General features: G+C 40.5%; 1 protein-coding gene across 1 annotated transcript in view; it reads left to right on the forward strand.

The window, feature by feature from the left end:
* The first annotated feature begins 247 nt into the window (after window positions 1-247).
* tep1 (telomerase-associated protein 1) overlaps window positions 248-21,930 on the forward strand; it is a 30,462-nt gene continuing 8,779 nt past the window's right edge. The window contains exons 1-41 of the mRNA XM_073491146.1: window positions 248-363; window positions 1,179-1,702; window positions 1,842-2,042; window positions 2,201-2,350; window positions 2,985-3,149; window positions 3,243-3,380; window positions 3,630-3,701; window positions 3,938-4,059; window positions 4,839-4,996; window positions 5,633-5,742; window positions 5,828-5,906; window positions 6,911-7,103; window positions 8,373-8,646; window positions 8,739-8,900; window positions 9,518-9,574; window positions 10,503-10,627; window positions 10,861-10,926; window positions 11,452-11,595; window positions 11,726-12,017; window positions 12,142-12,263; window positions 12,402-12,515; window positions 12,769-12,886; window positions 13,092-13,280; window positions 13,377-13,564; window positions 13,653-13,791; window positions 13,924-14,103; window positions 14,259-14,351; window positions 14,723-14,858; window positions 15,331-15,490; window positions 15,823-15,956; window positions 16,054-16,142; window positions 16,665-16,779; window positions 16,942-16,968; window positions 17,055-17,277; window positions 17,451-17,571; window positions 18,861-18,985; window positions 19,079-19,178; window positions 19,553-19,708; window positions 20,921-21,130; window positions 21,347-21,403; window positions 21,599-21,734. Coding sequence (XP_073347247.1) covers window positions 1,181-1,702; window positions 1,842-2,042; window positions 2,201-2,350; window positions 2,985-3,149; window positions 3,243-3,380; window positions 3,630-3,701; window positions 3,938-4,059; window positions 4,839-4,996; window positions 5,633-5,742; window positions 5,828-5,906; window positions 6,911-7,103; window positions 8,373-8,646; window positions 8,739-8,900; window positions 9,518-9,574; window positions 10,503-10,627; window positions 10,861-10,926; window positions 11,452-11,595; window positions 11,726-12,017; window positions 12,142-12,263; window positions 12,402-12,515; window positions 12,769-12,886; window positions 13,092-13,280; window positions 13,377-13,564; window positions 13,653-13,791; window positions 13,924-14,103; window positions 14,259-14,351; window positions 14,723-14,858; window positions 15,331-15,490; window positions 15,823-15,956; window positions 16,054-16,142; window positions 16,665-16,779; window positions 16,942-16,968; window positions 17,055-17,277; window positions 17,451-17,571; window positions 18,861-18,985; window positions 19,079-19,178; window positions 19,553-19,708; window positions 20,921-21,130; window positions 21,347-21,403; window positions 21,599-21,734 — 5,962 coding nt within the window. The 5' untranslated portion in view covers window positions 248-363; window positions 1,179-1,180. The remainder of the gene's footprint in view (window positions 364-1,178; window positions 1,703-1,841; window positions 2,043-2,200; window positions 2,351-2,984; window positions 3,150-3,242; window positions 3,381-3,629; window positions 3,702-3,937; window positions 4,060-4,838; window positions 4,997-5,632; window positions 5,743-5,827; window positions 5,907-6,910; window positions 7,104-8,372; window positions 8,647-8,738; window positions 8,901-9,517; window positions 9,575-10,502; window positions 10,628-10,860; window positions 10,927-11,451; window positions 11,596-11,725; window positions 12,018-12,141; window positions 12,264-12,401; window positions 12,516-12,768; window positions 12,887-13,091; window positions 13,281-13,376; window positions 13,565-13,652; window positions 13,792-13,923; window positions 14,104-14,258; window positions 14,352-14,722; window positions 14,859-15,330; window positions 15,491-15,822; window positions 15,957-16,053; window positions 16,143-16,664; window positions 16,780-16,941; window positions 16,969-17,054; window positions 17,278-17,450; window positions 17,572-18,860; window positions 18,986-19,078; window positions 19,179-19,552; window positions 19,709-20,920; window positions 21,131-21,346; window positions 21,404-21,598; window positions 21,735-21,930) is intronic.

Below are 21,930 nucleotides of genomic sequence, written 5' to 3' on the forward strand. Positions count from 1 at the left end.
TCAAACATTAAACGTCATTCACTTGTTTGTATTAAATTGACGTGTCTGTTTATGATTATTGTTTTTTAGTCCAGGAAACTTCCGCCACCATTCGACTTAATATTCGATGATTTGAGAGTAGGGGCTCATATATGTGGTATTACGGTAAAAAAGTACACAATAATACTGACCAATCAGCGCTCTCGTTGGAGTAGCCAGGCAGCTGCTCGGAATGAGGAAATTTACTGTAAACGAGCAGACACAAGCTAGCTGAGAAAGTGTCGGAGTTAGATGCTACAACCGCAGTTCATCAAACAGAAACTGTATACTGCACAGGACACGTTTGTTTAGGGTCAGCTCTACGCCTGTCAACCTTAAACTGAGGTGAGTTTCCGCGTCTGAACTGGTTGTTCACAGCTAACCACCACACCTACTCAAAGTATTGAGTCATTGCAAAGAAACAGACTACCAAGGAAGCATCATGACTTATGTTGAATGTTTGAATACTGACTAATGTCCGAGTTAGATTCATATTTGACAGACAAAACTAGTGGCTGACATTGGAGTAGTGAAGTTAGTTAGTTTCTGATAGTTAGATGGGCACTATAGTTTTTGGGCAAGGGATTTTCATCAGAAGAGAAATATCTTTATTGACAGACCTCTTTGTTTATATGACTGAATAAACAAACTGACCAAGTTAAATTTTTATGAATATATGCAACAACAAAAAAACCCTTCTTTACCAGAGTGAAGAAAGGGCTTGCAGTACACCCAATAAGCTTGTTCGTATTTTTTAAAAAGATTTTTCATCAATGAAGGAGTTTTCATTTGGTCTAAAGCAAAGTTTTTGGTTTGCAGCAAGCTTTTGCATCATTGCCATGGTTCGACCAAGGCCAAACTGATTTATACGGAGGTTTAAATATGAGTAACTTTTGCATTTTATCAATGCATTACAGTGCTCCTGGTATGATGTTTGTTTTAAGACTTTGTACCCTTTTATGGATGTTTTTAATTGACGCCCTAAACACTCCCTTTACTACCTTAGTACACACTGTTCAAACAGCAGTAAAAATGCTGCTGAACTGCTTGTGTCAATACTTCATGCTATGAAGGATTAGGAAGGATTGTGTTTGTGATTGAGAGGAGGAGCTCAAACATGTGACAGCCTTTGACCTTCTGATTGATGTGTTTCTTTGAAGGGATGAGGGCGCTGACTTTGCAGCAGCCAAATGTGGCCCAAGGAGAGCAGCAGCAGGCCACATGTGGGAGAAGCTTGTCTTCCAACTATGCTCCTCTGAGTCTGGAGAATAAGGTCTTAGCGCAGACCTCGACACTGATGCCTCAGCCTTGCTCTCCACTCTTAAACTTTGCAGCCAAACCTTCCTCTTGCCCCTCTCTCCAGCCTTCCAGTCTGTCTTCCACCTCATCCTCTCTTCTCTCCGGCTCTTCCCTCTCGCCCTCCCTCACCTCCTCTCTCCTTACCTCCCCTCTCCTCAGCACCGAGAACAAGCTCCTAGCTAGCTACTCACCGCTTTCCTCTGCCCCTAATGCCTCTCTGCTCTCCACATCCCTGACCAGCAGTGCTCTGTTCAATCGATTTGCTCACACTCCTTCATTCCTACATCATGCTCTGGATGAGGAACAGAAGAGGGATGATGGAGAGGACAAAGACAGAGAGGAAACATCTGAAGGGATGCAGTCCTGTTTTGAAGAAATAAGTGTGGTACATAACATTTTCGGTTTTAACCTGTTGAATCCACCTTGCCTGCTAACATTCTTATTTAAAATGTTTGACAAACCCCAATTTTTGATTCTTCTCTTTCTGTGGTACTACTATTTTAATGTAATTTCTTCTGCATCAGACACATTGTGAGGAAGATGATGTTTTACCTGAAGAGGAGGAGAAGGAGATGGAGGAGGAGGATGCTGGGACAACCATGAAATTACCTGCCCTGGAAGCAGTTAACCAGGAATTCGAACATGCTTTGGACATCAGACAGGAGGAATTTGCTGAGGTTGAGAGAGGAGATGATAAGATTGAAGAGGAGCGGAAAGACAAAAAGGTTGGAGAAAAGATATTAAACTGCATATGTGTGCATGCGTATGTCTTTGCAAATTTAACATTTCTCTGGTCCAGTGCCCGCAAATTATATTCCTGTGTTTATTTTATGTGTTGGTTTAATTTAACACATTCGTCATTGTCTTTCTGGCTGTTCCACAGTATCTCCTGCTGAACTCTGTGTGTTGCTCCTTGGTCAATAAGAGCAAATCTCCAGGCGAGACGGACTGGGACTCAGAGGACAGTGTTTGGACCAGGATCACAAACCTGGCAAAGGAGATTTCTGAGTATGACCCAGAGTTTCTTCTCAAGGTGTGTATACATTGCCCTGCAGGAGGGTGGGCACGGGGGTATTTATCTGAAGCCTTTTTTATTTGTACCCCCAAAGTGGATTGTTTCTCCTGAACTTTTGTGTTAACTTTATAGTGGTAATGTTTTAACCCTACCAGGGCTTCATCATCATGCCATTATCAGGGTCAACTAATCAAGAAAATCAACCCAGAAAAAAATACATTGTAGCAATACTATAAAAGTTATCATAGAAATTGCAGGAATTGATAGAAAAGAGAATATTTCATATATTTTACTCAATTATTTTAAAGGTGGCGTGCGACACAATATGACTGATTGGTGGAGCTACCCTTTAACTGTCAGCTTTTGATCCAGGGTGTTATGAAGAACCAAGTTAGATGACTAGAAATGTTCATTTCACAATTTCAATTGCAGCAGGAAATATACAGCATGTGACAAGTCCCATTTTAACCCACCTAGTCACAATAAAGTAATCTTGGGTTGAATACAGCTGATTCTTGTATTTCTCTTTTGCCAGTGAAAGAAGCCAGTGAAAGTCATTTTTAAAACAGTTACCGAAACCTGACTGTCTTAAGTTGGCAAAATTCAATGGTTGGTCATGTACAGTGTGCTTGTTTTTTCCTTAACCATTCAGGTGGCAGTTTACACTCGACAGCAGTTGAACATCCGCATCACAGCAAACTTCTTATTGGCACTGGCTGCCAATCTGCCCTCCAGCAAGCCACATGTCCGCAGGTACTTCTGTGCTGCGGTGCAGCTGCCCTCAGATTGGCTGGAAGTCGTTAGAATCTATAGCACGGTAAGTCTTAATGAGCGTCTGCTGTCTGGAGGAATCTGGATGCATCAGTTCTGTTAAGTCTGCCCAGTCTTAACAGTGTCTGTCTATTTCCAGTGCTTCAGCCACTCCATGCCAACTTGCCTGAAGAAGGCAATGGCTGACAAGTTCAAGCAGTTCAACGAGTATCAGCTGGCCAAATACAACACACGCAAACACCGCTGTAAACACAACCGCAACAGGCGCAAAGCCAAGGTACAGAAGCATTAATTTCAAAATTAAGATGAAACCAAATGGTACAAATACACCAGTGTTATTGACAGACAGAAAACTGTTTGTCAGAATTAGAATAAGTTGTTGCTCAATTTTATTGTTCCTTGCCTGAAAATGGATCGAAACTTTGTGTGGTTTCTATTTTGGTACATTTAACTAATTTCTCTAAATGAACACTCCACTGTTAATTTCTTCATTGTTTGTTCTATGAACACTGTCTTTGATTTTCAGAAACCCACTGATGAGCAGCTGAATAAGTGGGCGATGTTGCTCAGATCACATAAATCTATGCTGGAGAAGTTTGTAAGTTTATATACAGTACTTTTCTTTGGTGTCACTCAGTCAGTTTTACATTTCGAGTTACATTTTTCAAAATCTTTTAGTTCACAGTCTGTGTCCTGGCGTTTCAGAGGAAACTTCTTCTAGGTTCTACTTTATTTTATACTTATTGGACTTCCTCTCTCGCCGAGTTGCTAACATTCTTTGTGTTGCTACACACTCCTGTTTAAACACTGGTTTTTGTGTGTGCTTGTGTGCAGTTGCAGTTAGAGAAGAAAAAGGTGGTAGATAAAAAGCAGAGTGAGTTCAGTATGAAGAAGATGATCAAGAGGTTTCACATTAAAGAACCGGCTGAACATGTTATGGCCATCCTGGGAAAAAAGTAAGCCACACAAACACTTAAACACTTTGTAGTTTAGTTGGTGTTTAGTTAGTATTTTTCACACAGAACCATATATAACATTCACCAATCTGTCATACAGTTACCTATTATTTGGTATGAGGACATTTTTGGTGTTTATTAATGTACAGTGTCTTAAACATTTGTAACATCTCCTAAGAAGACTTATTTTATATCATTTCAGCTGTATGTTAATTATTGTCTATTTATATACCATGGATGCATCACACAGGAGGAGTTAAAGTTTTTGTCAACTACATAAGCACTCAAAAAAAAACAAATAACCAAATCAAAGTTTGTTAAAAACCTTTTACTAAATGTTTATGTGGTGCTTTTAAATGCTTAATAGTGGGGTTAAAATAAAGTGTTACCAGAAATTCAAATTTATATAGTATGCTCTATTTCTAAGTGTAGAAAATGCTTTATCTTTTGTATCTACTCCATAGAAAATCCTTTTGAGGGTTTGGGTTACACAAACTCAAATTTAAGGGAAATGAAAATGTACAAAGTAGTCTAGCCATCTGTACAAGTGCTATGTTCTCGTAATAACAAGCCCTTTTTTGAGAAGAAACTGAACATTTAATGTCCTTCAGCATTTTATTCATTCATTGGTTAGACAATATGAAGAAGAAGAAGGAGAAGGGGAGGATATGGAGTCAGTCTCAGGCCTGTCATGATATCTCAGTTTTCCAAGAGGCGAGTAACTCTTACCACTGGGCTTGTTCTCCTTCCAGTTTAAAATGTAATTGTGTTGGCCCCAGGTATCCTGCTGACCTGAAGACGTTCACCCACAGTGGAATGAAGGGCAATTGGGACAGGGAGAGAGCCGGGAAGCGAATGAAGCTGAAAGAGCCGGAGACATGGGAACGGCTGGTCAGTCTGGAGGGCAACAAGGCCGCCACCTGGGAGAAGCTCATAGGTCTGCTGAGCACATACAGACAGGCATTCTTACCTTCCAGCAGCTGTTTGAGCACACGGTTTCAACTGATTTCACCATTTACACCAGATTTATTAAAGAATATAACACAATGAGGGTAAACATGACAAATGCTGGAGATGTCACCAGACTCCCTTAAAAAAATGCTCAATTTTGAGACTTGCCGTGGTAGGAGAAACGTTATATAGACTTAATGAACTGCTGTCCCCAACACAATCTTAACTTTATGAGCCTATGTGTTGGAAAATGTTATACATGAAGATATTTCTTTCTTTGTGTGAAAAACGTTGTATCCATCTGTTTCAGTGATGTAGCTGTGTATTTGATTTATTGAGCGGGGAAGTTAGATCCGATCACAAGAGGTCACTCAAGTCGCTTGTCAGACGTTTTTAATGCCAGGTGTAAATTGACGGGCTTGAAGCTTTCCACTTGTGATCGGATCACTCAGGTGGGTGCTAAAACCAGATGTGAACAGGTGCTAAGATATTCAAAGATTCACTTAAGTTGCATCTACAGTATACATTTCAAAGCACACACATTTTATGTATGTAACATAAATACTTAAACACAAACATGACCCCGATCGTCATGTTGATGATTAACGTCTCTATCTTTTAGACAATAAGTCTCTTCCATTCATGGCAATGCTGAGGAACCTGAGGAACATGATCACTAAGGGCATCAGTGAGGCTCATCACAAGAAGATCCTCAGCAGACTGACCAATAAGGTGAGTTGTTTCTTTTATAATGAAACACTTATGGGACAGGTTATTACGTGCTTTGTGTAACTTTGTGTTTTTGATGTGCTTACAGAAAGCTGTTATCCAGAGCCGACAGTTTCCCTTCAGGTTCCTTGCTGCCTACAAAGTCATCATGGAGCTTCATACTTTAGGTGAGATACAAACACATCAAGTGGCGCTAATATTCTTAACTGAAAGCTGATTAAAAAACTTTGGGTAGCTTGTTTTTAAGATGTGGTATTGTATTCCTCTCATTTAGTTTATGGAAAAAGGCTGACAGTCCTATCATGACATTTATTTTAAATGAAGAACAGAAAAGATCCAGATTATAATTGAGAAGTTAAATTCATAAATACTGTTATGAAAATGAATAGATATGTATGTATGTATGCAGACTTATATTTCCTGTTCCTGTGGACCCTAAAGGACGAGGCTGGTGATATTTTATATTTTTCTTTATTAACAAAGCTCATTTAAAGAGCAGGATGGCAACTAATGATTATTTTCATTATCATCGGATCTGCTGATTATTTTCTTGATCAATTGGTTAATTGTTTGGTCTATAACACATCAGAAAAATCCTCGCCACAACATCCTACAGCACAAGGTGACAACTTCAAATGCCTTGTTTTGTTTGGCCAACCATCCAAAATGCAAAAGCAGGAATTCTCAATCTTGGGAACCTGGGACCATGAAATATTTTTGACTGAAAATGATTTATGTCATCATCCACAGTTTTGAATCCCAATTGCACCCAATGCCCCCAACAAATGCACTCCTTACCCCTCAGTGTCCAGCTACAGGAAATTGAGCTTTTTTTAATGTGTGAAACTTTATGCTTCTAATCTATTTAGATTGGCATCATCAGTAGGAACCAGTGGGCTTGGACCCGAGTCAGCTGAATTATTGAAAGACAGACTAACATTGTTGGATTTGGCTCTTAATGGAGATTTTTTACAGCATGAAAAATGTGTAGAATAACGACAGCCTCATCCTATAATGTCAGCAGTGTTTCATATGGTTGACCAACTTTTAATATTAAACCAAAATATGTTGATAAAGTAACATATCAGTCAAACCTTGCTCAATAAATATAAATGAAGTAAAAGAAGAAAAATAACAGACAGAACCTCCTCTTTGTCTCTCTGTCCTCCAGCCTCTGCATCACAGAAAGCAATCCCCCCTGTTGCTACGACCCTGGCGGAAATCCTGAATAAGATTCCCAAGAGCAAGCGCTTCAGTAGTCTGGAGTGGAATAAAGCTCCAAGGAGTAGGCTTAGGGTGGCACTTGGAGTGCCCTTTGTCTATCGACTCTACCGAATGAAGAGGACCCAGTACCTAAAGGCCAAGTATGAAAATGTCCTTTGAGTTTCATTGTTTTTTCTCCAATATTCTACATAATGTTGTTTTTAAATATAAACCCACATTTGTTTTTTAGGGTTCCTACAAAGACTTGAAAATTTGGACAATGCTAAATTCTTACCTTTTGTTTTAAGGAATAGGCTTGATTTTCAACATTATCTGGTCTTCCATCTACGCAATCATTCATGTGAAACAAATATCTTATACATTTTTAAATGAAATGATTTCTTTGGTGTCTCCTTAAAGGGTAACCTTTTGTGGCTCCAGAGGAAGCTGCATGTAATCTGATAAATTGCCTCCAGGGATGTCACTCTGTGGCTAAGTTGCATTGTGGGTAATGCAGGTGCCAGGTTCTGAAAAGGAAGAAGAATATGTGGAATAAAAAAGACAATATCTGTGGTTCTGTTGTATCGACTTTGATCATTTGTTTTTAAACTGTCAATAATGAGTCCAATAGTGTTATAGGAGTGCAATGCAGGCCAGTGGACTGCTTTCCAAAACCTGCTACCTACGTTAACCTTGATGCAACTTAGCCTATGATATCACTGGAGGCAATTTTTAGATTACATGCAGGAGCCACAGGCTTTTAAAAACTTTTTTCACATATGCAGTAGTACTCCCCAAGACCTGTAAACACACTTTAATGTGTAAAATTGGTGGTGTTAACCTTTAAATAATCATGATCAAAACATACAGTTAAATTAAATATGGACAGCTAGTAAAAATAAACCAAGTGACAATATATGTTGATTGATGTGGGTATAAAAACAAATCTTAAAACTTAATCGCAATTGCATTTATAGTTACGATTTAGATGTGATGATGAAGGCTTGGGTACCTTGAAAGTGCTTGAATTTTATTCTTAAAAAGCTGTACAAAATCTGTTTTTTGTTGTCTGCAGCTGATACAGCACAATATCAATTAGGAATATTCACAGTTGATTACAGCTTTTTGGGGCATCAGTGACAGCAGAGTGTCTGTTAGTTCTTCACCAGGAAAAAGCAACCATGACTGATCGGGGAAAGCAGCGAGCAGCACCTATAGGAACTGAAACTGAGCTGCCTGATAGGTGATCTTAGGGAAGCACAAAAACATCCCAACAAAACCGCTTCTCAACAAAAAAACAAGCTAAAAACTGTTGCACAGTTTTTCGCTCTGCTGGAGAATGTGTTGATAAGATCACATCTGCTTGGATTAAAAAGAAAGTATACTCAGTTCTATACTATAACTCTTTCTGTGTCTGTGCTTTCATCCAGTCAGAGGCTGTACACTGTTGATCTGTTGGACCGTTACCGCAAAGCTCTGGAGACGGCGGTCCAGATCTCCTGTCGCCACAACTTGCCCCCGCTCCCTGGACGCACCGTTATCCTGCTCCGTAATCACATGGACAACGACCCGATTAAGGGACACGACTTCTGCCTCCCACCAGACCCTGAGCAAAAGAACGAGGAGGACGAGGATGGGGAAGGCAATGAGCCCCCAAGCAGACGGATGAGGAAAAAGAAAGTGGATGACAAGCTTGCTCCTTCTGTAAGAGCCTGTTTTTTATTACTGTCAATATCACTGAGTATATGAGCTATTTGACTTTATACTGATCTCTCCGTATTTTAACATTTTCTCAGATGATGGAGGTGGGAGTTTTGCTCTCTCTGATGATTGCCAGCAGTGCTGAGGACTATCAGCTCGTGTTAATGAATTGGTATAGCTGTGAAGAAGTCAAGCTGAAGTCTGATGTTCTTTTGGATAACATCAGGACTGTGATGAAGCAAATAGCCACAGAGAGGGTTTGTTGTTTTTTACTGTGGAATCCTTCTTGTATTTCATGTAATAAAGTTCTTGTCATCTTATTTTAAAACCTCATGGACAGGGATTAAACAGAAGTGAAGTATATCCAAGAAATGTACTTAGAAAGCGCTTTAAGCGCTTTCTAAGTACATTAAGCGCAGAAAGCGCTTTAAGCGCTTTCTGTACAGAAGCTACAGAGCTACAGAGCTACAGAAAGAGCTACAGAAAGAGCTACAGAAAGAGCTACAGAAAGCGCTTTAAGCGCTTTCTGTAGCTCAGGAGGTAGAGCGGGTCGTCTAGTAATCGGAAGGTCGCTGGTTCGAATCCTGGCTCCCCCTAGCAGCATGTCGAAGTGTCCTTGAGCAAGATACTGAACCCCAAATTGCTCCTGATGAGCAGTTGACACCTTGCATGGCAGCCTCCGCCATCAGTGTATGAATGTGTGTGTGTGTGTGTGTGAATGGTTGAATCTGACAAGTGTTGTAAAGCACTTTGATTGATCAGAAAAGCGCAATAGAAATGCAAGTCCATTTACCATGTTGGTAGAATTACAGAATTGCCCTGTTTTGATGAAATTTTCTTCATTGATTTATTAAGTACTTTTTTTTTTTTACAGACACACAATGATAAAGAGAGTGATTTCCTCCCCACAGTGTTCAACAAGACAAACAAGGTAGGTTTATTTCTATATATGTATATATTTTTTTATGTCTGGCTGATTATTCCGAGTTTTATGATTAAAACAGTCCAAGTTGTTTGTAATTGCACCAGAAAGATAGGTGATTGTTGAGTCTCATTCCCAGGACATCATATACCCACATTTTGGGTTGCTAAATCATCCCGAGCAGCAACAAACTGAGAAAATAAGAAAATTGAGGCAGAGGGCTGCAGGGTTTGCGCAGATACGAGACACTGCCACGTCCTTTCTCCCCATTCAAGTCTGTTTCTGTCTTGATAGGTACCTTATGTTGTTTCCTCTTACTACGTCCGGGGTGCTTGATATGCTTTGATAGGCAAGCCTGTTTTGAACATGTAAGGAGTAATAAGAACAGATAATTGTGTTCAAATGTAGGGAGGAAAAGTCAAAAGTTGTCAGAAAAATAAATACACAAGTAAAGTACAGTTACCTTAAAAATCTACTTAAGTACTGTAGTACTTAAGTATTTGTGCATCGTTACTTCCCACCTCTGCTGCCAAGACAGATATTTGATGTTTTCTCATTAGCCATGAAAGTGGTAATAAAAAAAATTATGATAGATGTGAAGCACCCAATGGAACTGGCTAACAGCGCACTCATGCACATTTATCAGATAACTGAGTCTGTAAGAGAGGAAGCTATTTGGAGAAGAAATAGCAGGTGAAGTTTAGAGGTTTACATGCGTTCCTGAGATATCAGGACCACCTTAACAAGACACATGCAAATAGACAAAACATAAATAAAAAAAAGACACGTTTAATTTATTATAGACTTTGCAGATTGCAAGTTTCAGAATGGCAGCACAGTACTTTCTTTGATGCTCTTGATACTCTTCTTTAGATGACAGTACAGGACACCTTCTTGTCACCCTTGACATCAGACACCATATGCTTTTGTAACTTAGGTGGACAACATCATCCTGGTGACTGAGTGCTGGATTGATCTAGGGATCCAATGGACCATCAACGAATACCGAAAGGAAATAAACAACAAAGCACTCATGATGCAAATGTCTTTATCAGCAGACAGGTAATACTCCAAACCGCTGCTGTAGCTGCTATTTCTCTTGTATCTTACAGACATTACTGGGAAGCTAAAGTTGCGCTCAAACCAATCACAGTCACTGGTGGAACTTAAAATTGACCATTTTGTGTTTTCTAACTACATTATTTCAGCATAGACAGGTACTCAGCTGGTTTCTGGTTTCCTTCCTGTTTCTAACTTATTCTGAATGCATTTATTGTTGTATTGACTACTTGCAGAGAACAGGAGTTCTCTCCTGACAGGAACTGTGTGAACCTGATAGGCTTCAGTGAACAAATGCTGAGGTAAAGTGTCTGCTTTCACATTTTAATCCAATAATTTATTTACTTACTTACTTATTTGCTTGATGAAAGTCAGATGAAATGATAGATCACTCTTGAAGATGGAGTCAGGTGCTTGTTAGCTTAGCATAGCATTAGCCAACTGGAAACAAATCCCACCTACCAGCATCTCTAAAGCGTACTAATTAACACCTCATATGTTGTTTGTTTAATCAAAACAAAAACTGAAGCAAATCACCAGGAAGTCAGATATTTCTGTATGATTTAAACAAACAAGATATAATGTCAATTAATGAGCTTTAGAGCTGCTGTCATTGTGGATTTTGTTACCCTTCAACTGTAGGAGGTTAGCTGTCACCCGCTGTTTGCAGCCTCTATGCTAAGCTAAGCTAACTGGCTGTTGGCTTTACCTTCTTATCTATCTTACAGACATGAGAGTGGTATCGACCTTCTCATCAAATTCTCTTCAAGAAAGCAAATAAGTGTATTTCCCTCAATTTGTAACTATTTCTATGAATATGTGACCAGGTTTGTGGCAGAACGAGGATCATCGAGGCTACTGGACCATGTAGAGCAATTAGACAAACTGTACAACATCCCACCACCAGACGGCGCTAAAAGCCCTGAGGCCACAAATACTGTTGTGGCAATACCAGCCAGCCCCAAGTTAAGGTAAGTTTTATTTCACGGCAAAGAAGCAGGTCTGAGCAGTTTTTTTAACATCGATGGTCTACTGTCCGAGACATTTTTTGTTCTCCCTTTTCCTCACAAGTTTAACACCAACTCCTTCCTCTGCCCTCAGGTGGCGAGGTGTACGCGTGTTTATCTCCTCCACCTTCAGAGACATGCACAGCGAGCGCGACATCTTGGTGCGGAGCGTGTTCCCTGAGCTCCGGCGCCGCGCTGCATCACACTGCCTCTACCTGCAGGAGGTGGAGCTGCGCTGGGGTGTGACAGAGGAAGAGTCAGAACGGGCCGCCCAGCTGTGCCTGTCGGAGGTGTGTCGAAGCCAGATGATGATAGGAATCCTGGGGGAGAGGTACGGCCTGGTGCCTCCCAAACCTGTCCTGCCCGACCTGCCGCAGCACAGCTGGGTGAGACTACTGATGCTGTGCCCTGTGGCTGTTTTATTAAAATTGAGACTACAATCAAACTACCTTTAAAAAATTATATTCTTTTAAATGTTGACAGAAGCATCATTTTATTCTTTGTGTGCAGCTGGCGTCGGCCCCAGCAGGCCTGTCTATCACAGAGATGGAGATCCGTCAGTTTGAGGCTCTTTACCCCGACACAGCGCACCAGCGATTGTTCTGCTACTTCAGAGATCCAAACATCATCAAGTATGCAAAACATACTCACATTCACACATCACTATTTGCTTTCCTTTAACTTTTCTATTAACTTTTCTAAAGTATGCTGGAAATCAAAATTTTTTGTAAGTATTTTTTTTTATTTAATTTTCTTCTTGTTGCTTTCAGATCAATTCCTGTGGCTTGGAGATCTGACTTTGTTCCTGAATCAAAGGAGACTGAGTCTAAAATGGCCTCTCTCAAGAAAAGGATGCGCTACAGTAAAGTCAGGGTCACTGAGAAGTGAGTTATCTTGGTCATATTTCAACTGCACTGAAGCTGAAAAACAAAAGTTAACTTTTAGGACACTACTCATTTAATACTTATTTGAAAAGTATTTTTTAATGTAGCATTTGTTAGACCTAATCTACGCTTTTTCAGTATTGACAGGTGAAGTACAATATTATTAAGAAAACTAGCACATAGCATTCTGAAATGAAACCACTACAACATTTTAAGTGCCTTTTTAGTTGAGGCCTCTGTTTTTCTGTCATAGTTACCCATGTGCATGGGGAGGAGTAATGGACGGGAAACCATATCTGAAAAACCTGGAGGACTTTGGTAAAGCAGTGCTGGAGGACCTGTGGACTGCTGTAGTGAAGCAGTTTGTGGAAGTGAGTTACTCTGACAGTTCAATCAGTTTAATTTCCAAACACCTCACCACAGCCTGAGGAAAGTAGCTACTCTGTAGTCTGGTGGTACGGCACTAAAACAACGTTTTTTTTTTAGTTTCATCATTGTCAAAAATGTCAACATGTGTCAACAGAGCTAACATACAGTAGATTACAAATAAACTCCTGTCTATTCTCCACATGGCAGGAGGAGGCCGAAGCCGAGCCTGTGTCCGGTGTGACAGAGCAGGAGGTGCACCAGGGGGCGCTGCAGAGGCAGTTCTTCGGCAGGGCGAAGCTGCTGGCTGGGGCTGTGGCTATAGTGGAGCAGCTCCAGACCAAAGGAGGGATGATGGTGGTGGAGGGAGGACCTGGAGAGGGCAAAACTGTCTTCATGGTAGATTTCTCCAACGAATTCTACTTTATTCTATTCTTCTACCTGAGTGTAAATTCTCTCCATGGAAACCCATTTTTTTTATCTCTGTCCACGCAGGCTGCTCTAGCAGACACCCTCAGGACTGGAGAAAAGTCTAAGAAAAACCTTGTCTGTGATGTCTTCTCCTACTCTACAGCTGCTAGCCAAGCAGCACGCTCTGTGGAAAACCTGCTTCAGTGCCTCGTTCAGTGGTTGAGGAAGATGAAAGATGCTGAAAAGGAATCACCTCTTCCCCATTCTTACAAGTAGCTATATTTAAAATTTTCCTTGCGTCACCATTTACAGGTACATCTTATTGTCTATACACTTAACAGCTACTTCCTGTCATCACAGAGATTTGCTGTCAGAATTTCACTGCAGATTGAGTGACATGAAGAAAAAACCTCTGGTGCTGCTCGTTGATGGGGTGGATCTTGTCCAAGACAGCAGAGGTCAACGCATCTTGGATTGGATTCCACAGCAGATTCCATTGGTCAGTTACATGGACAAAAAAACATTGATCTTTATAACTCTGCTTGGTTTGGACGCAGGACAAAAAACCCTATTAAAATTATACCCACTGAATTTCTCTGAAATAGTAAAACTGAGATTCTCTTCTTGTCAGAATGTTTGTTTAGTCGTGAGCGTCACAGGCAAAGCAGCACAGTCACAAGCCCTGACCAAGACAAAAAAAGATGTCCTGATTGCACTGGGAGAGCTTACCATGCCGGACCGGAGGGAGATAGTTCAGAAGGGACTGGACACCTTCGGGAAGAAACTCAGTGACTCTGCATTCAACAACCAGGTTCTTACATGGTGTTGGCATATTTTGTGAACTCTGTCATGCCTTTTTCAGTGCATGATTCTGCCATTGATACTGATAACAGACACTCTTTAAGGAAAAAATAAAAAAAATACATAGTAAAGAAACATCAAACTTTGCTTTGCCTGCTTGTCCAGCTCCAGATCCTGACAATGAAGAAGGGAGCAGTGACTCCTCTCTACCTGCACCTGGCCTGTGAAGACCTGAGGAACTATGCCTCCTTTGATAAGGTTTAATATCACTTTTTTTTTTTTTTTTTCAACCGAGACCAATTTAAGGAAATCCATTTGAACAAAAGATTACATTAGACATACACGTGGTGAGCCTCATCACTGGGTGCAACCTAGTGTTTTTCCTGCATGCCTCGAGACAGCCAATCTATAGCACTATTAGATTTTGGTGCAACAAGCATGCAGCATGCTTATTGGCTCACTGATGCAGATGAGATGAACTCCTAAGGCATTTAAATTTGGTATTTAATGAAAAATTTCGATACTCAATAGTATCGAGGCAATTCAGTCAGTGCCATAAAAAGTTCGATACCCAGCGGTAGTGCTGCTACCAGTGATATTCCACTTATAACGTACTGTTTGTGTCTTAGTTGAAGGAGAGCCTCGAGGACTTGCCTCAGTCTTTAAGCCAGTTGGTGCAGTACAGCCTGGACAGACTCTGCTCACAGTACAGAGGTTTGTTGGGACTCCGCTGGGCTCTGGCAGCACTCACTGTCAGCACCACTGGTAAGACATTTTAATGCAATTTGGAGCATTATTGATGAAGTGCTAGATTGGGTAAATTTCCAGGTAGCTCAACACAGCAGATGCTAGTAGAGCTGCAATGATTATCAATTAGTTGTCAACTATTGTATTAATGCTCAATTATTTTGATAATCAATTTATTTGGTTTGAGTAAGTTTTTAAGAAAAGTTCTCTGATTTAGCTTCTTAAATGTGAAGATTTTCTGTTTTTTTTAATCCTCTATGACAGTAAACTCAATATCTTTGAGTTGTGGACAAAACAAGACATTTGAGGACGTCATCTTTGGCTTGAGAAAAATTTTATCGACATTTTCCCCCATTTTCTGACATTTTATAGAGCAAACAACTAATCGATTAATCAAGAAAATTAGACAGATTATTTAAGAATGAAAAATTCTCTAGGTTATCCATTACCTGTTTTGTTTGTCTCAAAATGTTCTCCTCTTGATTGACAGGCCTGAGGGAGAGCGACTTTTACTCGGTGCTGAACACATGCAGTGACCTCTCGTCACGGGACGAACAGGTCACATGGCAGAAAGTATTGCAACTGTCCAGGAAGCCCAAAGGACGTATCCCCATGGCACCTTTCACACATATGGTGCAGAGTTTGAGAAGGTATGAATCCCACATGAGCTGAAAGCAAAACAGCAAGAAGTAAGGATGCCAAGGAAGTCTTGGACAACGATCTCTTCCAGCAGACTGTGACAGCATGTGAAAACTTGCTGATACAATAACAAAATGTTTTTTTTCTCATGTTCTATAAGTTGATTTAATTTAATTCAGTTTTTATTTTTCCAATACATATTTCTCTTTCCACTAAAATTGAATGCACCAAAATGGTTTATACCGATTGTGTGCTGTTAGATGTCCTTTATGTTTGAGGGAATAATCTCAAATAATCCTGAAGGACAAAAAGTTATTAAACCTGTTTGGATCACTATTTGCAGTCTGATTGGTTTATCTCATTGCCACGACACTGACGGCCTGCTGGCTCTAAACAATCGGGAGGTGAGGAGCGCCTTTGAGGAATTTCTCCTCCCAGCGAAAACTGACAGAACCAGAGCTCACCTCGTTCTGGCAGGTAAAGTACACACAGTGTCTTATAAATCAGTTCAAGTAAGTACAGTTCACGGTATATCTCAGTTAATCTTGTGTCACTATACTGTCTATTTATACAGGTCATCTGTGGGCACTAGCTGACCAGCAGGGCACAGATACCTTCCTTCACTGTGAGGCCAACTCTGTCGAGCAGCTACCGTCCAACCTGGTTAGTCGTCTCCCATCACTGCACATAACATATAAAGTTTAGCAACATGAGCAATAGTACTGTAAACAAATTATAGTCTAAAGTGTCTTACAATACAGAAAACAAACACTATACACGTCTTCACTAAAGAAAAACCCTGGTGTAACAATCAGAAATCCTTAACACTGATGGTCACATGTGCCTCATTTTTACGTCCTGCACTGTCACAAACACAAGCCTGTTGTCCATGAGCGCAACAATACAAAAAGGAAATAAATTCCTAAATGAAACTGCTCACAACAAAGTCTGTGGATTTTCTTGAGTAACTGGTTCAAGATTTCTGGAAAGAGACTGTTCTGTTGTTGAGTTTTTCAAATATAGTTTTTAAGACACTGTTTGTCAAAGCTCTTTATTGTCTGTGAATTATACTCAATCAGGACTTTTGTACAGAAGCATTTTGTGCATCTTAGTCAAAGAAATCCTCCCACAGTTACTCATAATATCTCCTGTAGATTTGAACTCCTTTCTTTTTGCTTTTTTCAGATTCAAAGTGGCCAACTGGAGGCACTTTATTCCCTGCTGGCCAGCTACTACTTCCTGTATGCTAATGTGCGCCACGGCCTCCTGCACCACCTCCTTGAGATCTACAGCTCCTGTGGTGAGTGTGAATGACAATGCTGTATGATCAATGTGCTAACATCTTGTAACAGTTGGGCTGCTTATTAGACGGTGCTTGTCTTGTGTGCACCTAAATTAATTTGAATTTGTTGATGAATGAAATCCTAATGTTTGTATCCTGTGAAATGTGCCTTTTTTGTAGCTGATGAAAGCAAGTGTGTGCAGTCATGTAAGTGCTTAAAAAGACATAACTCGCAATTTTCTTTCATCTGTGTTGAATTCCTTCTTCATAAAAAAATCTCTTTGTGTTCTCAGATGATAGCTTCGAGGGTCGTCTAATACTGCTGGAGTGCTGGAGTTTCCTGAAGCGCCACTCCTTCCTGCTCTCCTCCTGGCCGGCTCTTTGCATTCAGCAAGCCCTCAGCGAGCCTCCTGAGACCTTTGCTCACACCTGGGCACAAGGCCTGGTTGGAAAAGGTGGAGTCCGAGTAGTCGAGTGGCTGAACAATGACTATGAGGAGAAATTTCAAGAGCTCAGGTGAGAAGGATGTCTGTTGGGTGGTTAGAAGAACTGTGTAGAAGTGTTCCCCAAATCCACTTTTTGTCATTGAGAATGACTTTGGAGAGCTTAATTTTTTTCTCTCTTGTCAGCCTTGTATGTTGAGTGTTTTAATTTGATATGTGTTGATGGTCTTGTGTGTTTCATTGCAGGAAGCTTGTGTCGACCTTCTCCTCTGAACCGACCTGTTTGGTTTTGAGCTCAGATGAAGAGCAGATGGTGGTTGGCACCAGTCAGGGAACACTGCATTTCTTTAACACAAAGACTGGACAGGTATGAACATATTTTCCAGTATAAATGTCATGTCATACATTTTAAGGCCTTGTAGATTAACTTGGTGGTTTGTATTCATGGTTTCTGTTTTGAAAATGAGAAGCAATCCTGAACAGTTATAGACTTCACATGCTTACATGTTACATATTCATTTCGCAGTTCACAGTCAGAACATTTACGTGCACACATGAAATCTGGTTGCGCAGAAAGTCTGCAACATGTTTTCTATATGTGGACTCCACATGGTAACCTTGGAAAGTAATCTCAGTAATCAGATTTCTTTTTCAGGGACGGATCCAGGAATTTATTTTCACTTTCTTAAGCATTATAAGAGGCATTTTTTGATATTATTGTCAATTTCTTAGGGAACAATACATGAATCTTGATGGAAAAATTAAGGTGGCTGGTATCTATGAGTTGAGTAGAATTTGATGCGGATCCAAATAAAAACATTCTGGATCTAGCAAATTAAAATGTGTTTTGTTTTATATTGGATTACCACAAAAATAAGATGGTGCGTTCCATACAAATCAGAATTTCCAAGTTCCAAGGCTGCACTTTCAAATCGAACGCCCCCTGAATTTGGATTTCACCCCTCACCAACCCCAACCTCAGAATCCAAGATGGCTGCTTTGAAAATCAACAGCTGTGAAAGCTGGAGAAGATATTGTTTAGTAGCACTTCTGTCTTATTTGTGTTTCATTAAATCAGTCTTACAAACAATTCTGTCCAACTTCAATCTGTGGACACGTTACTTCGGTGTTCTATGTACAAAGTAACACATGATACGTTGTTAATCAACTGGTATTGTAAACAATAGCTAACAATCTCTAACCTGCTAGAACTGATATTCCAACTTGTACTGGAAAGCAGTCAACTCTGGTATGATGTCATTCCCAGCTCCGATTGCTAAATTCCAAGGTAAATGAAAATAGTAAATAGTGTTAGTAGTATTCACTCAATAAAGTTGCTGACCTAGTACTTCATGAATGAACGATGCACTGTACCAAACGCTCTAAGAAAGATGATTAGCGATCTGTTACCATAGAGATAGCAGGTTCCAGTGAAGTCACTGAATGTGCTGGAAGTCGAGCCCATAATTTGTGCAAGGTATCATGGGGGCTACGAAGAAGGTGGATATATGATGTTTAAGGATTCTCAGTCCTGCAGAAATTTATTGTCATGCACGTAAACACAATAATTTTAAATGTTCCATGTTTTATATCTGAGAATAATGCTGAGTGCTGAGAAGAAAATGTCTAACATCCCACTCTTATGGATGTGAACAGGAAGTGAAATCGCTGGTGAGCAGCTGCGACGGCATCTCAAGCTCCGTCTTTCTGAAGGATGGACGTCTTGCTACCACCTCCTTTGATGGACGAGTAGAGATCTGGGACATCGAGAGTGGCAGCAGGTTAAATACACCTCAGACTGAACTAACCATTAGATTCTTGAGATACAGCACAGGCTAATGATGTTTGAGTTAACTGACTTGTGTTCCTTGCAGGACTGCTCTTATTAATGCCCACACTAATGCGATAACAGCAAGTGACACCACTGAAGACATGAAGCACTTTGCAACTGTGTCTCTGGACTCCATGCTTAAAGTTAGTCTTAAACAAATCACATTAGAAAATCAGTTCCTTTTTCTGGTGTTTGTGTTTTGGCATTTTCTTGCTCCTTTTATTTTGTTCAGTTCAGTTCAGTTCATTATCTTGACCGCTTTTCCGTGAGGGTCGCGGAGATGTTACCGCTTTATCCCCCCTTTCAGGGGGTTGCGGGGGTTACTGGGGCCAAATCCAGTTTTCATAGGGCGGAGGCCAGGGTATATTTTATTTTGTGTGATTTTTAAATACCTATTATTTTTGTGTTTTTATTTTATGTGGTACAGGGAAGACTAGACCCTACTTTTTACAAATCACTTAAACAGTCACCAGTAATCTTCTTTAATCATGCTGACTGAATGTTTTTTATGTATCAGGTGTGGTCTTCGACTAAAGGTCATGAGGTAGCCTCCCTGCTCGGCTCTGGCCCTATGAACTGTGTGACCTTTGACCCTGAGGATCACCTGCTGGCTGCTGGTTGCTGGAATGGAAATGTGATTATATGGAACTGGCTCCAGAATAAAACTCAAGCGGTGAGTTATCATGAGGAGAGGTCAAAGAGAGTCATGTGGGGTTTTTCCGTACACATATGCTGGCTCTGCTCGACTCAGTTTGACTCAGCACGTCAGCCCAGCACAACAGGGTTTCGCATTTCCATTTCAACAGGGCTACCTGCTTGGAAGGAGCGGTTAGAAATACTCCTTCTCCCCACAGTACAATTGAAGAAAAGCATCTTACAAAATCTCCACTAATTCAGTGACAACATGTTTCATTACCTATAGATTCCTCACAAAGCGAGCCCTGGTTGCTTAGTTGGTAAAGCAAGTGCCCCATGTACAGAGGCTGTATCCTCGCTATAGCAGCCCAGAGTTCGAGTCCAACCTGTGGCCCTTTGCTGCATGTCATCCCCTTTGCTTTCTCTTCCTGTTGCTGCATTATGTAATAAAGCCATATAAAGGCAAAATACTGCTTTAAGACATTCCTTCTGACTTCTTGTGAGCAGGTTTGTTTGTCTCCTATACTATTATTGCAATATAATCCACTGTTACTTTAAGGCAACATTATGTAGCAATTGGCATGTTGTGCGATTTGGCACCCCCTGCAGGTTCTGAGCGCAACACCACTGTCGTAAAATCAACTCCCAGGTCTGTAACAATTTGTCAGATGTAATGTAGGTACTACCTATAAACAAAACTCATTACATCAATGTAATGTGTTGAAAACTTGTAAGTTGAAGTAAACATGTATGTAACGCTGTGATCCTACCCTCTCACTGAAGTTACATAGTGCAGAAACAAGTGATAGGCGGGCGGAGTGGCTGAGACAGAGACACCATTCACCCTATTACAAGACACCTGTACCATCAGCATGATTCTGAAGCTATTTTAAGGCAAAAAAGTTACATAATGTTGTTTTAATAAAGAAAACAATTCAATTAACCAAGAGCAACTCTGCAAGTAGTGTACAGAAAGGCCCATTTCAGAAAATTACCTCTCAGCCATTACCATTATAGTACATGAACACAAGATGAGCAGAGCCCTGGGCCTTCTCAATAGGATATAATTAGGCACATGGGAGAAAGAGAGAAAAAATAAAATTAGAATTTTATTTGCACTGCCTACAGAAAAAAGGTGGGAAGAGAGGAAAGCCATCAAGGTGAAACTACAATATTGTGGGTAGATGATCACCATTGTTGCTGTTTTTTTAATACACAATTACCGCCTCTCTTCTCTCTGTTCCCTCAGTCGCTGTCCGGTCACCAGTCCTCAGTGCGCAGTCTCTCCTTCTCCTCCTCCTCCATGCTCTGCTCTGGCTACATGTCTGGAGAGGTCAGGGTGTGGTCAGTGCCCACCTCCACCTGTGTGGGATGTTTCCAGGCTCACTCTGGAGCCACGGAGGCCCTCACCTTCCTGTGTGAAGGAAGCATGCTGCTGAGCGCCGGCTCTGATCACATGGTGAGTTGTTGCTGCTTGTACATACTGAACCAAGATCAGAGAAATTAAACTTAAAGGGACAATTCACCCCTAAATAGAAAATGTGTTTTTTTACTCTTACCTTCAGTGCTATTTACCCATCTGGACTGTTTTAGTGTTGGTTGAAACTTCGTGTCACTTTTTTTTAAATGAACCAACTCCTTTTTCTCCATGTCTTCTTGTCTTTCTGTCAAACAGGTCCAGCTCTGGTCAGGGGGACTTGGGTGTGCAGACACTGCATTAATAAATGATGAAGTAAGCTCCTCATTTATCTTATGTATAAGTGTTAACTTCATGTTGCTTAGCTCATCTTCATAATTTTTAAACTGAGCTATTGTCTATGTGTAAACATACAGTTAGGGCATGATTGAAAAAGACCAGAATAACTATATATTTTTTTGTCATTTGGCACTATATTTCCTCTATTAATCATCTCATTTGATCTTTTAGTACCAGCTGGAGCCTCCTCTGAAGAAACGGAAGTCTGTATCCTCTTGGCCCGCTGCTCTGTGTGTGGCTGTTAATGGAGAGTATGCTGCTGTAGGATACCATGGGGACGGCTTCAAAGTCTTCAGTCTTGACACAGGTGTGTTTATGTGCTAGGAATATCCAAAAATCTAAAAAAAAGAACCTTTTACTAGATTTAATGACTGGAAGACGCCGCCTGACAGAACAAATACAGCTAGCAAGTAATGCCTAAAAGAAAAATCATAGGGAATGGCTTCATATCTTTTTTCTTTGTATAAAACATGTATCTGTTTGTTTCGGTGATGTAGGTGTTT

The sequence above is a fragment of the Pagrus major genome, chromosome 21 (assembly GCF_040436345.1).
Source record: "Pagrus major chromosome 21, Pma_NU_1.0".
NCBI classification, from domain to species: Eukaryota; Metazoa; Chordata; class Actinopteri; order Spariformes; family Sparidae; genus Pagrus; species Pagrus major.